This window comes from Periplaneta americana, chromosome 1, assembly GCF_040183065.1.
Source record: "Periplaneta americana isolate PAMFEO1 chromosome 1, P.americana_PAMFEO1_priV1, whole genome shotgun sequence".
In the NCBI taxonomy this organism is placed as follows: Eukaryota; Metazoa; Arthropoda; class Insecta; order Blattodea; family Blattidae; genus Periplaneta; species Periplaneta americana.
This window is the reverse complement of record NC_091117.1, coordinates 207115226-207131682: the sequence shown is the minus strand read 5'-3', so window position 1 is coordinate 207131682 and position 16457 is coordinate 207115226. Positions and strand designations below refer to the sequence as shown.

The window sequence follows — 16457 nt, the reverse complement described above, 5'->3', positions numbered from 1 at the left end:
TTCAGATTCCTCACCATGCTCTTCTCTATAATCTTTTCGCTGTAAGAAAAATCCTAATGTAAACAATAGCACGTGATTGAAGTGAGGCTTCATTGGTCTCTGTTTGGCACCATAGATTCTCAGTACATGTTCCCGCCTACTGTTGTACATTCTGTTTCATGTTAAACATTTCTCGTTACTCGTGAAGTAGGTCTAACCTCACTACTATGCATTCGTTTGCTTAGGAAACATTTATTTTATAATTACTGTAATTAAATTATTTTTAAGTCTTATGTCTTCACAATGGACAGTTGAGGATGCAAAAGCCATACTTCTGTACCATATGCTTACGTGAACAACTACGAGCTCAAGTGACGCCAGCTTGTTACAAGAACAGACTACCATGGTATTACTGTTGGTATTCATCCGTGTTCATAGTACATAACAAAATATAAAAGTAGCTTTTCTTTTACATAGCGCTTTACATATGAGTAAAGTTAAATGTTTCATCATATTTAACAACTAGAATTCAATGTTTTATTTTCAAATAAGACAAGATTGTGGTTTCCAAATATGAACTATATTTTCCTGCGTCATGTGAGTGTTTCGACTGGGAGCCAATCACGGGTATGACAGCAACGTGCTTATGTTACATTAGGATTTTTCTTACAGCGAAAACAGTATAGAATCCCCCGTTGGGAAGCACTCTGGTTGTTTTATTTCCTGGGTAGATATTTTTCCCACGAGAATGGAGAAACTAAAGTCACTAACCCCGGATCCCCCATAGAAGCAGAAGGCCTAAGTACAATAAAGTTCGGCTTGGTACCCCAAGGGAATCATTTGGTTCGCGACACTGAATATTTAAGTATCTCATTGTCATTCAGCCCTCAGCAAGATACCTTTCACTTTGGCTTGGGCACAGGATTGGGAATAGGTCAGACGGGAAGTTGTAGGACACACTTCGTCTGGCATCTCAGCTGAGACTTGTCTGGTATGGGAATCCCTACCATTAGCAAGCTATGGCCGGCATAGCCCTCAGCCTCATTGGAGCAATCAAACCTCCTCGCCCTCGTGAACAGTTTTACTGTAAGGCAGTGTCCCCTGAGGAGGAATGCCATTGATGGAAGTTTCCAAAATGAGTTGCCTGTAGAAGCCAGTTCACCTGACAACACAGAACACGTTGTTTTAGGAGTCTTGCTGATTTTTATAATGTGATAAAATTCCAGTTGCATTCTCGGTGCCCATAAATTTCGTCATTTTCTTTAACACCACCAGCAATACAGCAGTTATGTATATTGCAGTCATGTAGATTTCAAGTACAGTAGAATTCCTCGTATCCGGCAACTGTGGGACAAAGCCAGTGGCGGATAACTGATTTTGCTGGACAATTAGAAAATACGTTTATAGGTTATGTAAAGACACACTGTACTACACAAACATTTTTTTCCATGTTGAAATTTGGTAATTTTCACATGGATGTTTAAAAATAAAGTTTTTAAATACGTACAATGTTTATTTTTAGTACTGAATACGATAATGTACATTCATCAGTTCATAATTATTGTAACATAGTAATACATAATAGCGTAAAAGATACTAAAAGTTTTTGTAACATTATAACATGACAATTATAAATGACGGTCGTGTGAGTCATGTGACGTTAAGAGCATAGCCAGTGTCGAACTATGAAGATGATGATGTAGCACTCGATGATTTGAATATAAGAACATTTCGGTTGCGTTTTGCAGAATCCATTGAGCAACAGCGGTGCTTAGCAGTAATAGCCATGATACTATCGATCACTCGAATGAAATTTTTGCGCACTGTAGGAACAGAGAATTTCACACTTTCCTTTTATATTCATCCAACACCCCTTCGAAACAGGCGAGTTCAAGTGGTAAATTTGAAGATATCGTCTTTGCGCATTTTTTGCAAGGTCCGAGTGACAGTTTACTGATGCTACCCGATATACTCCAGGGACATAATGGGCTTTTTGTCTGTTTTCTTCACGCATGAACAATATAGAGAGTAAACACAATATGCGGCATGTGCGAACCACGAAAACCACTCACATCTTCATCCGACTCTTCCCTTTCGCATGAATGACTATTTTTTTTTTTTTTTTTTTTTTGGCTTAGCCAAAAGTGCTGTTGTTTTGGTATCACCGGTTATTTGAGTGCCGGATACGAGCAATTTTACTGTATTACTTACTGATTGTTATGTAGTGAAGCTTTTTCATGGTTATTTGTATTTTGTTACCACAACATTCTATTCTGTGTATTTTCAGTAATAGTAAATTGTGCACATAAGTTTGCTATATGTATGCTGTTAAGTAAATAATATTTTGATCAATTGCACTTGGAGTTTTAAAGTTGTAGTTAGGACATAAGAAGTGACTATGATGATGATGGTGTTGTTCCAGGACGTCGGCTGTCTATGAAGAGAAAGATTGGATCATTTCCATGTCCCGTATGTTACAAGACATTCTCAAGAAATCATGACATGAAAGTGCATGCACGTAATCTGCATGGAGAGGATCGTGGACCATTTCAGTGTGTGTTTTGTGCACAGTGGTCAAAGAATGCTGAGAGCATGCGCAAACACATTTCTAATCATCATTCTAATGCAGCAGTTCCCCCTTTCTTTAAGTAAAGGAACAGAGTGGCTGAATGCATATAATTGGACAGATATGGTACAACATCACTTCATTTGTGATTTTGCAGCAATTAATTCTTCTTTAGTGAGATATCAATTGAAAGAAAAGTAGAGAATTACTTACCAAGCAATGAGCAATTAAACGAAAACATTCAAATTTTGTGCGCATATTTCTATTTGATTGCAAGTTGTGTTGAGACCAAATGTGCTTAAACCAATACTCAGACGTAGATCAAGAATAAAGATCCAAAATCTGGTAAAATTGGTTTTCATGTGTGTACATTAGAAACACTTCAGAGTAGACTCTGAAAGTCTCCAATTTCTTATTTAAAGAAGTGCCTTTAGTGAATATATTACATATTTATATGAAAAATATTTCTGTCAGTTTTCTTTGTTGTGTTTTCCTCCTCCTTTTTCTATGGTAGGGATGTGACCCATGCATTCTCGTCTAGGAATAACATGCTAAAACTGTATATCATTTTGCTGTTTTCACATTGTGTACATAGTATCAGAATTGTTACTATTATATGAATGGGTTATTTATGAAAGGGCCTAAGTCATGAATACTAAATTGTTGGAAATTTAAGAAAAACTGTTTATAGTCTGAAATTTTGAAAGTAAGGCTGAAATAAAAATTTTATCATAAATTCTACTTTGAAACGAATTTCACCAGCCAGGTATTAACTTTTTGCTGGTTATATTTTTTTTTAGAATAAAAAATTGACATCTGAAAACATAGGGCCTTTCATAAACAAATACTTAATGACCAATTTTTTTAATAATACTTTATTTTTTCAAGGGAAAGCACACATATATACTATTTTTGTGCACATTGAACTTATTTTATTTGCTCAAGGCGTCCATTTAATTCCGCGCAGCTGTACTGCAATGGAAATGTGTCCAGACTTAAGACCGGTTCCAGACAATTATTTCTTCATACCATTCTTTGTTTTCGTCATTTATGTACCTCATTGTTTTCTTTATGTCTTCTATCATCTCTTCCTTGATCTCCACCTTTCCATTTGGATACGCATTCTGGATGGACAACATTATTGTAGAGCCTCGTGAGCGAAGAAAAAATGTCTGTTGAAATCTGCCAATAAACGGTGAAGCAATGATTGTACCTTTTCTTTTATGATCATACTAAACTCCATGAATTTACTGACCGTAAAACACTGTCTTTTGTTCCTAGGTGTATCAGGACCACTAGTTTCTAAGGTGTTATAATTTCTCTGTAGTATTTGGGCCACAAGTCGTTAAGTTGAAAACAGTATTGAGGTTGCATCGTATGAAATATGAATTTTCCAGGGTATGCTGATGATATCAATTCACATATTTGTTTTGGTGTATAATAGCGACCATGCTTCTTCAAGACTTTCTTTATGTGACCGAAAACCCGATCACATGGGAGAAATGAATGTCCCCTTATAGGGAACTTATGCATGATTTTCCCAAACATATTTAAATCAGTCAGGGCCAGACAAAACCGTAACAAGGTGTGATTCTTGTTATGCTCTTCACATCTAAATCGATGTATCTACACCCAAAGAGCAGTATTCCGTTAAAATCTCATTTTCACAAAATTAGCGACTTAGGCCCTTTCATAAATAACCCATTCATATATAAAACAGGTTTACAATGTTTAACATCTTCCTGGCAAGTTCCAGGTCTCAGCATCATATGTCAATGTACTGCATATTGTTGATTTGTGTATATATCATCATTTTATTTTTGTTTAATGCTATTAGGTGCGATATCATAATTTCTTCAGAGTGTATTTCTGTTATTTGTTGAGTAAATTTTATAAATATTTTACGAGTACTAGTAGCTTCCCCATATGTGTAAGGAATGAACTCTCACAAAAAACCGTTTTTGGTGAAAGTATGGCTTTGGACTATCCCATTCTCACCCCCTTCATTTGTTTATTCCAAACGACTCCATTTAACAAATCTATAGATTTTTACATACCAAAGAGAATAGTCCTTTTCATTTGCCTAAGACAACATTGATTGATTCCATCCCACTTAAAAACTTTAGGCCTTCTAGCAGTAGACATTTTTCTGATGAACTGGTATCAACCCCCAATCTGGAGGACCAGGAATGTGATTATTGAGGTTACCTTCTCCTAGAACAATAGCTTCCATCACAGCTAATGAGCTTTTTCTGTAAGTGATATTTACTTTCCCACCCACCTGCCAATCATTGACTGGTTAGGACATTCCACTAATCACCACCTGGGGACACATCCTCTAGAGATTACAAGCTCCCTGAGGAATTAATGGGTAACTAATACAATGATCTAAAAAAATGAAGTTATCACGTGAAAACTGACTCAACATTATCTCTTTCCAACTTAAATTCCATTAACAGAACATGATTTGAATTCTCTTCTCCACTTTAAAGTCAACGCTAGCTATTCATGGTGTATTTTGTGATTAAAAAATGATATTAAAGTTTATAACATGTCTTTCAGTATGAAATAAAAAAAATATACTTAATCCTAAGCCAATTTGTTATGATCAAAGCATAATATGTGATATTGAAATATTTGTGTAAGTACGAGGTGAATGTTCATAAAAAAAAACTCACACACTAAAATGCGTCATATATAAAAAAATGACCTTAAAATATCTATGATTCAACGCCTTTTTATATACATACTGAATATTAAGAGTAGGCTTGATGGTGGAATTGTTTTTGTAAGAAAGTACAATTGCATATCAAATAAAAATACATAGTTAAAATAAAACATATGTTAATAGCATTCACATATCTCATCTAAAAACAAATAACTGTATTTTTATGAAATGAAAACATTGCAGAAAATATATAAGTCTTTTAAAATACATAATGTACAGTTAAACTTTATTTATACCTTTTTATGAGATCTGAAGGTTAAAAACACATAAGTGAATAAAACTCATGACTGAAATGTCATTTAATAACAAATGGATTAGCATATGAAGACTATACAGGAAGAATAAGTTAAGTTAATTTGGTAAAATTTTCATAAGAGGAATTTAGAAATGCATAGTTAAGCCATCTTTGGGTCTGTAATACAGTATTAAAATTTATAACACATTTTCTTGAGGAATGTAAAATTATTTGTAGGAAAAATTAGTTGCTTAGAGATGGGACAAGCATGGGTATATTCGAATTTCCACAAATTTCGAAGTGGGTCACATCTTAATAATGAACACGCAGATCTGATGTATTTTCTTGTTTTGACATTTCAAGCAAAATTGATTTAGATGAGTTTCATATCTTGTATAAAAGGTAAAGGTATCCCCGTAACATGCCATGAAGGCACTTGGGGGGGCATGGAGGTAGAGCCCCATGCTTTCCATGACCTCGGCACTAGAATGAGGTGGTGTGGTCGGCACCACGCTCTGACCGCCTTTTACCCCCGGGAAGGACCCGGTACTCAATTTTATAGGAGGCTGAGTGAACTTCGGGGCCGTTCTGAAAGTTTGGCAACGAGAAAAAATCCTGTTACCACCTGGGATCGAACCCCGGACCTTCCAGTCCGTAGCCAGCTGCTCTACCAACTGAGCTACCCGGCCGCCTCATATCTTGTATAAGTGTAAAAAAAAGAATAAACGAGAAACATGTAGGCTTATCTGAAATAAATTAATCTGGATGTATAGGAACTTTGCTGGGACCACAGAAAAAACGAAAAAGTGTGAAACCTATAAAATACGTTTTACTGTACTGGGAGTATTTAATTTCTGCCAATAATATGTTTTTACTTTTGTATTACATTCAGTTCAATTTGATCTTTCAAAGTTCGTGAAATAGTTATTAAAGGAAAAGTACTTATAGTTGATTTTGTTTTGGGCATTTTTGTTCCATATAATCACATTTGTACTATTTCAGTTGTAGGGGAAACCCGGGCAAAGTGGATAAGCTAAGAACAAACAAACAAATCTTCATGACATTGTTTGTGACACATGTTGTCCACATATATAAAAAACAGCAATTCGTTTCTCACACTATGGACAGTGATATGATTTGAGAAAGAAAATATAGTTAATTATTCGCTTTGCCAGGGTACACAGGCAAAGCGAATAATTAACCCGGGCAAAATGAATATCCCTACAACATTTTCACATTTCTATTTAATTTTTATTCACTGATAATAAAATTAAATCAACACATAAATACGATGTTAATGAGTTATATTAGACAATAGGATATGTTACTTACAGCCCATTACAGCACGTTAGATTAGTACAAAATACAAATTTGAACAAGTCGACGTTTCACTAGCACTAAAGACTTGGATTTCTTCTGCTTTTGCTCCTACCCATAAGTTACTTTTAATCAGTATAGATGTAAGAACTTCAGAGCGCTGACATTTCCTTCGTTGAACTCGTATCTTTCGAGCATCCACTTCTGGCACTGGTCTAAATCAAAAGAACTGACTTGGATTCTCTTGCTGACGATGTTGAGGGTTTTGGTGTAACCGGAACTGAAAATCTGAGTGTAATTGATGTATTGAATATTCCTTCAATCTCTGAAGATAACGACATCACAGAGGTGGTTGATTCTGAGTGAGCATTAACTGTTTCTTCAGCTGCTGAAGAAGCTGGCACCGCAGAATTTGTTAAATCTGAGCCAGCTGTCATTTCGCTGATTTCTGTCTCAAGTGGGCGATCTGTAAGTTGATCTGGAGCAAAATCTTCATCAACAAACACATTATGGTTGTATGGCCAGATAGCAGAACCAATGATTGGAAGATTTTATTTCTTCAAGTGCTTTCTTCATGGCTTCTTCAGACCATTTGGCTTGTTCCGTCTTCCTCTTGAAAAATTAAACCATCTGAAAACATATTACGACCTTTTTAAGTAAAAATTAAGATCAGTGTTACTGATTTCTAATTTAATTAGTGTGACTTAATGCCTCCGCTATGTAAAATGATCTAACATGCTTTATTACAATAGACAAATACATACAAAAATACAGCTAACACTTATATAGTCAAATAAAGGTGGCAGGGCAAAGCGGATAAGTTATCCACTTTGCCCTATTCTCTTTGCCCGCAGACGCCATTTCACTTTTCATTTAAGGTTATACAAACATAAACGTCAGTAACCTTCTTCGTAAGTACGGCATTTTAGAAGTAATCGTATTGCCTATATATTACTATGACATAACAAAAAGTTTCTGCAGTATTGTGTGTTGTACATTTGTTTCTCGTACCTTGAATATTTTAAGAAAACAGTCAATTTTCTTCAAACACACGCTGACTTCTTCTCTCACTACCTAGAATGACGATAAGTCAGTTCCAGTAGCAAAATCTGGTTGGAATTCTTCTCCAACATAGCAGAAAGTGCTACCTGTTGGTGTTTCTAAGAAATATGCATTATTCTCTTTGCCCAGGTCTCCCCTATCAGTACACATCTTAAAAGGACTGGGGCATTTTTATTGACTCTTCAAGGTTTAGTTTAAAAGCAGGGCTCCTTCATCATGACAACATCCATCCTTGTGTTGCTATAGTAGGCCTACACATTGCTTACATGAAGGAGTTCTATGATGCATGCATAGTGAATTTATTACAGCAAATATTAATCGTGTGTGCATACATGCATGTGATGGAATCTCTGCTAGGGAAGGTGAAATATTAATAGTTTCTTAGGTTAAAAGCCCTATTAACTTACAAATAAAAGGGGTACTCATAATAAAATTTTGTTTAAAAATAAAAAACCGTGAAAACCGCATATTTCTAGCATGCTTAGTTTTCTCGGTATACTTCAATGACTGCTACACTGATTGACGTGGTGACGTCATCCCTCCCAAGGTCGCCTGAGATTCACCTACTGCCGATTGCAATGCAACCCAGAATCAGTTATGCCTATTGTTGTCAATGTCCATGTTATATTTTACCTAACAAACTTCATTTTTTCTTTTCTTAGTTTACATTTGTATTAAAATATATATTACACACACAAGAAGTTTTACATTATTATATCTATGTTTTTAATTATGTACACGCAATAAATACATTTTTATTCATTCTATCACCAACAGGCTTGTAGTTAAATCTCGGGTAAAATAATTGCAACAATGAAAATAGAGGTATGGAAGAAGGCATTGTTGGAGTAACAGCTCAGCTCTACATCTATAACAATAATGAAATAAGAACAGAAAAATATTGTTAGACTTTATCTAAAACCGCGAGTGATGGATGTCAGTTGAGTTTTTCACCGCGATGCTACTTGGGTTATATTATTTTATATGTAGCTGTGTATATTGGTCTACTTCTCAAAAAACTACAAACATAGACTTCAGAATAAGTGTTAATGGATTTGCTAATTGCGAAAGATCACTGGATAGATTCAAAGCATGATTAAATCGACTAAATCGGCGTAATTTCAAACCTACCAAGAATTCCGTTGTTTGTTCTGAAAACTTAGTGAACAAGCCATTAGATTACGTGAATGGATTAAACATTGAACTGGAGGAAGATCCCTACATGGCCAAAGATGTTGCATGATGTATCACTCCAGTGGACCGTCCTGAGTCGCTGGAAGCTGTGAAGACTTGCTCTTTCTCGAGCTTCAAGGAACTTTGAAGGTAATAATAACTTTGTCTGATAAAAGCTTCCGATATGTATATCACTATAAAATATTTATTTAATACTCGAGACACTTGGTACAAGCCATTTGTCTTTTGCTATTTGTGGTTTCTTGACAGTCTGTATGCTCGCTGTTTTCTTTCTATATTCAATAATAGGAGCATAATTCCGGCCAAAACTCGTGGAAATAACTGGAAGATATTGTAACTTTTTAAACTAGACAACAATGTAACTTTATTATCTGAACAATAATTCCTTTCTACAATTCACCTTAAACGCTCTCGTCAACAATGGGATTTGCTCTCCGCACAGCAACACAGCGTTCGTTATTGCACTCCACAAACGACAACGACAATTTACTTGGACTATTACGAACAACAATGAACTGTTAATCTTAACTAATATTTACAAAGCACTATTTACAAAATCAGAACTGTCAGTTCTCAGTTCACAGTTCTTCTAGCTCAGTCACTCGAGTTCACAGTATCTCGAACCACAGACCTTCAGAGACAGTCCACTGTACTCGAACTCAGGTCCCTCCAACTGCGGTCCACTGCACTCGAACTCAGGCCTTCGGATGCTGACACAGTTGCGGACGCACATTCGAGTCGAACTCCGGTACTGGCTTGCTTGCTCTGGCTTATTCACTGAATGGCTGAATAAACTGAAAACTGCTCAAGTTCACTCGCGTTTCTTCTTTTATAGCAAAATCATAGTTGCGAGAAATTTCTACGGGTGTGCAGAGATAGCTCTCTCGAATTATCTGGATATCTCCACTTCGACGGACTTCTGGAAGAGTCGGGAAGGGTCCGTCCCCCCTTCACTCCGCACGCAGCAGTTGCTCGCGCACCCTCCCCTCGTCGCGTTGACGTAATACACCCCTTCTGCCCTTCAGCATGCAGATGCTCCCCGTACCAGCGTTTCGTCTGCCGCGCGCCCTGTCGGACGCGTGTTCAAACCCCGTTGCAGCTGTCACAATATGTTGCAACACTAGGAATGCCACACTGACCACCGATGCAGCAAACAATCTTAGCGGAGCTGAACTGTGTGCCATCACTGCTCTAACTCCAGCTATTTTTTAACTTGGATTGCGAATGTTTTATTAATCGTACAATGCTCGGGTTTTCAGGGAAATTAATCTCTACACCTGATCTATTGTAATCTTTTTCTACCTGAAGATGTATTTTATAAGTTAACAGGACTTAAAAGCAAGGCAAAATTGAAAGATAGAACCTATTGTAACTTTAATACAAAACAATAATGTAATTTTATTGTTACAACAATAATCACTTTCTACAATTTAATTTAAACACTCCTAGCTAGCCCAGCATCAAGCACGAGCAGACCAACACATGTCAAACCACACGCCAGGCTGTACTGAATTTATGGACCCGACAACCTCCATATTGTATCAGTAATATATCCATGATTTACATCAATTTCATCAACTACAATTGGATGAAACGTCTTAACAACACGCATTTTAACAAAATATAAACATGTTAGTGACAAAACGACACTGCACTTTAGTTTAACGTCAAACATCAAGATCAACAGAAACTGCCCTATTCAACGAACTTTAAATCGGCAAATACAGCCAACATATGTTCAACGTAATTATAATCTTTCAAAGTGATTTTACAAAGTGTTCACATTTTAATGACTACGCTAATAGTGGTTACAATTCTTAAACAGTTTTATTTTTAAATATTTTAGATCATATCACATGACTTGCAGTGATTTAAATCGGCAAACACAGCCAACACATGTTCAAAGTGATTTAAACTTTTAAAGTGTTTATACAAAGTGTTCACATTTCAATAACTACGCTAATAGTGGTTACAATTCTTAAACAGTTTTATTTTATATTTTAGATCATATCATATGACTCGCAGTGATTTAACCTAACATAGCATGTATATCATAGATCAACCTAAGTTAAGTCCAAGCAATCACACTAATATGACCCGAAATTTACCACATTAAGTTCCATCTAATAGGCAAGGTTTTCATCATATTAATCTAACATTTCACATCTGAAGATGATACACAAGTATCGAAAACGTTATTTTATGATAAGCAAAGGCGGTTTTGTACACATATAATTATAGTCAAACATTAATAGCTTATCGGCAAACTTCAACATGAAATTGTTAAACATTCCCGTCAACAATGGGATTTCCACTCCACACAGCAACACAGTATTCGTTCTTGCACTCCACAGACGACAACGACAATTCATTTGGATTATTGCGAACAACAATTTACTCCTAATCTCAACTAATGTTCACAAAGCACTATTTACAACACAAAACTGTCAGTTCTCAGTTCACAGTTCGTTTGCCTTGGCTAGTTCTTCTAGCTCAGTCACTCAAGTTCACAGTATCTCGAACCCAAGACCTTCAGAGACATCCACTGCACTCGAACTCAGGACTTCCGGCGACAGTCCACTGGCCAGGACGCTCACACAGCTGCGGACACACTCAAGTCGAACTCCGGTCTCGAAGCTGGCTTCACTGCTACATAAGACTGACTGGCTTGCTGTCCAAAAACTAGCAACAACTAGAACTGGCTTTCTTCGAAGGCTGATCGCTTTTTATAGTTAAGCCCAGCTTCCCCCCTTTTCCTCGCACCACACAGCACATGCCCTAGGAAGTAGATGCGTGTGCAACTTCATTTGCTGCGCCCAGCCACCGCCGACCTCACCCTCCTTCTGCCGGTCACGAGATCGAATCCCAAAGCAATGAGAAGTTTCTAGCAGTGTTACCACACTATGATGAGCCATAAATACAAATTGATGTCTGAAGGTACACCAAGTAAGACTGAGAAGAAAGCATGGATTGCATTGAAATCATTGTACTTCAACTTTCTTGATTACCACAGCTCTAGGAACTATATAGAGGTTTTCTTTGCTGATATGGTGAAACATGTAATGTACTCAGCACTTCCCTTGATATCTCTTATCATGACAATTTTACAACAGCAGGAGCAATATTGATGAGTTACTGAAGGAACGCATTTACTGCTATCAAATACATGACTTAAAACTTATATATCTTTGATATTTGCAATAAACTGTGTTTATCTGCTTGTTGTTGTCAGCCCACTTGGTTTTGTAGAGAAGGGTTGATTTTTTATTCGATTCTTTCTTTAGTTATCTTTCTGTTGTTAATTGTTGTGTAAATGACTACATCTTCGACAAACATATGAAAGCTATTGTGAGTCAGTGTTTCTATTTACTGCTACTGGTAGATCATTTATAAACATATTGAAGAGAGTGTGATATTGTTGATGGGAATAGTGTGGATTTTGTCACAGTTTTTGCTCTTATCCTTTAAGAGACTGACTGTATATATGGATAACGTAAATATTGAAGTTATGAAGAAAAGGTCTGTGTTTGTTATTTTAATACATGTAGAAAGTATGCAATTTAATATTGTAACTTAATGCCAGAGATTCTTAAAGTATAAATAAATTTATTTTATTCTAGAATAATTGTAATGGATGAAAATTGTTTTATAAAGTATTATGAACAAAAGGGAAATGATAATGTGGATATAAATAGTAAGAATGGAAATAGTACATTATGCAACAAGCCTATAATAGTAGTAATTAAGACGGGAGTATGTTTATGAAACAAGCGCAAGCGAGTTTCATAATTTTCATACGAGCGTCTTAATTACCATTATAGGCAAGTTTCATACGACTTTTTATGCTCGACCATATTTATAACTTGAAATTAATCATAAGTATTCATGTTATTCTTATCTGACTGGGGAGCGGAAGTGACCTTGTGCAATATCTCGTAAATTGTGAGATGTGCGCAGACGCGAAAGTATTGATTTTTTCCGAGAAACAAATGTCATTGACCTTGATATAAACTAGAGAGTAAAATAAACATTAATCTTGATAGACATTGAAAAACGAGATGACAAATTGAATTTATTTGAATATTATTTACAATTAACTCTAATTATTATAGTAACAGAACATAACCTTCTGCGACAGTATTGGATTTCCAGCCTCCGTGACGTTTCGCTAGTTGTCTTTCGATTGCATATCCGAGAATAATCGATACTTGCGCTTTCATATTGCTACAATGGTGTTTTCTGATTGGTGGAACACCTGAACTTTAATGAATAGGTGTACTTTAATGAGGTCCATTAAAGGGCTGCTACCAGGTGCATAATTACTATATTTCGGCATGGTCGAGCATAAAAGAATTTATGCTGGGCCATGCCGAAATGTAGTAATTATACACCTGGTAGCAGTCCTTTAATGCATGTCATTAAAGTACACCTACTCATTAAAGTACAGGTGTTTTCAGCCAATGACAACTCAGCTTACAGGTGTTCAGCCAATGACAAGTCAGCTTTGTACCGTTATAAAACCGCAAGTATCGATTATTCTCGGATATGCAATCGAAAGAGAATTAGCGAAAAGTCACGGAGGCTGGAAATCCAATACTGTCGCAGAAGGTTATGTTCTGTTACTATAATAATTAGCGTTAATTGTAAATAATATTCAAATAAATTCAATTTGTCATCTCGTTTTTCAATGTCGAATTCAATAATCAAGGTTATGCCAAGTTTAACGGGATTACACAAGGTCAATGACATTATTGTTCCTCGGAAAAAATCAATACTTTAGCGTCTGCGCACATCTCACAATTCACGACCTAGAACAAGGTCACTTCCGATCTTGTCAGATACAAATAAAATGTATACATCTGAATAATTTCAAGTTAGAAATAAGATCGAGCATAAAAAGTCGTATGAAACTCGCCTATAATGGTAATTAAGAAGCTCGTATGAAAATTATCCATACTCGCTTCTTAATTACTATCATTATAGGCTCGTTGCATAATGTACTATTATTTATCAGTACTACTAGGTAATTTTTTTTCCCCTCAATTATACCAGAACAAAATTGTTGCTAATTGTAATGACTCTTTAAAATTATGACTCTGTACACTGTGCATGAGGAGAAAATTAAAAGTGAGATGAAGAGTAGAGTTACAGAAAAGTATATAGGTCTATAGTACTATTTTAGTATGTCTGTAATATCTGAATGAATTTTGATTTTCAAAGTAAAATAAAGTTGTGAGGACAAAAAACATTAGTAGTTAAACTTGAAGTCAACATTCCTGCTTGATAATAAGATTGGTACTGGTATAGCATTGGTATCTCTATTGTATGTCAATTATATTTATTTATATTGTTGTTTGTTAATATACATATTTTAATGAAAGTAATAGTTACTTTTATTATGTTTTATAATAAAGTATTGTGCTTCTCATATGAACATTAGTTACCGTTTTCTTTCTTATGTTTTGCTTTCATAATTATATGTGACACTATATGTGAACATTTGCACCAAAATTAATTACATTATAACATCTGAAAATAAAATTAATTACATTACAACATTTGAAAAACTGAATTTTCGATAAAATAAGAAAGATTTTGGATAAAAAAGCTTATAGGTTTTTCCCTGACAGCATACAAAATAATTCGTAATTTTATTTAAATCCGGCACATATTCAATTGTTTGTAATATGATATTGATTTAAAGATTTTCTAATTCTTGAAATGATTTTTATGATGTTATTGTTACTTTTTGTTACATAAAGTATGTGATACTACAAAAATAGGTTTTTAAATTTCCACGAAAATGATACGACATGATATATGATACAATATGTTATTTATTGTCATTAATCTTACTACAAATAATGATGGCCCTTGACATTTCTGCATTCTGTACCATCACAACTTTCATTTATCATTGTATCTCTTAATTTCCTCTTATATCTTTATATGTGCTTCTTAATTAATAGTATTTAATACTTAATATTTACTGCATTTTGTGATTTACCCTTCTATCAGCTCACTTATTACATTTTATTCACTTGTAACCACATTATTATATTACTTAAATTTTCTACACTGTTCGTTCCCTTACTAAAGTTATTATTATACTAGTTCTTGAACCATTCTTAAAATGTTTATCCTGAGTTTATCACTCTAACCTGCATTAATTCACACTTCTAATCTGCTAAAGCTACCTATCTTTAGATTATTCATACTTTACTTCTCTAGAAAACCCACACCTCACTAATTGTACCCTTTCATTAACATTTTTACTCTGCACCAGTCTAAAACACATCACTTCTGTCTTTCTAAACACCATTTTCTAAGATTAGTATATTATTTCTGATTATTCTTCTTTTCTAGTATCTGTCTGCTTCCATTTGTAAGAACTATCACAACCTCGTCTCCATTTCTCTTCAATTCTTGTTTACTTCTGCACAAACTCCTCGCTCCCTCTTCTGCATTCGTGTGTACTTCATTTGCCTCCTCCCTTTCCTGCTCTGGTTACCCTTTATACTGTTATTGCAAGTTATCTTGAACTTTCTGAGCGGGGACAGAGGAGCAGAGGGAAGGAAGCGCGTAATGTGGGTGGAGCCAACTGAGTTGTTTGCGCATGCTCTGCATCATAATCTCTTGTCAAAAAACATAGAACTATTTCCTTCACTGCGTACCAGTAGTATTAACATGGAGCAGCAACCACAGGGTAATAATTATGGTGAAATCACATCACCGCGGAAAAGAGTAACGCTGTTATCCACAGTGGAGCAAGAGAAATTATCGCAAATATAATTAAATGTTGTGAGGAGGAAAAATTAAACAAATGTTTGCTGGGACCTCTTGATAAGTAATATGAGAGAGAGGCTAAATACTATGACAAAAGTATTAGTTCTGTGAAGAGAATTAAGAATAATATTGAATTACAACCGAATGAACCTCACACTACTCTGGGAAAGAATAAGTGTGTAATATTTAGAAATTATTTCTATAATAGTTATGTACAATAGTGTATGTACTGTGAGCGACATAATGAATTACTGTTGTAAGTTATTATTTTGTTATAGTTCTGCAAAACATACTATTTCATTCCAGAATTAGGACTTGTGTAAAGTTAAAGTGGACGACTTCGATCAACATGTCATTCGGGATACAATCGAAGAATTCTATCTTGTTCAGAAAGTAGTACCTATGTTTAAGAAGATAATTCGGAATTGATGATGCCATTGACGAAATAATAATTAATTTTTTATAAAGCAATGAAGACGATGACGATGATAGCAGTAATGATAGGGATATAGATTGTGTATAATTATAAATTAATGTAAATTCAAATAATAAGCCTGTAAAATATTGTTATAAGAATATGTGCATATCAG

At 35.1% G+C, this 16457-nt stretch overlaps 1 protein-coding gene across 12 annotated transcripts in view; it reads left to right on the top strand.

The window, feature by feature from the left end:
• Window positions 1-16457, top strand: part of LOC138706671 (modifier of mdg4-like) — a 243974-nt gene that overhangs the window by 110779 nt on the left and 116738 nt on the right. The window contains exon 6 of one of the 12 annotated variants that reach the window (XM_069836286.1): window positions 2402-5478. The exons of the other annotated variants lie outside the window; for them this stretch is intronic. Coding sequence (XP_069692387.1) covers window positions 2402-2631 — 230 coding nt within the window. The 3' untranslated portion in view covers window positions 2632-5478. Of the gene's footprint in view, window positions 1-2401; window positions 5479-16457 lie in introns of those variants that run through there. 12 annotated transcript variants of the gene reach the window in all.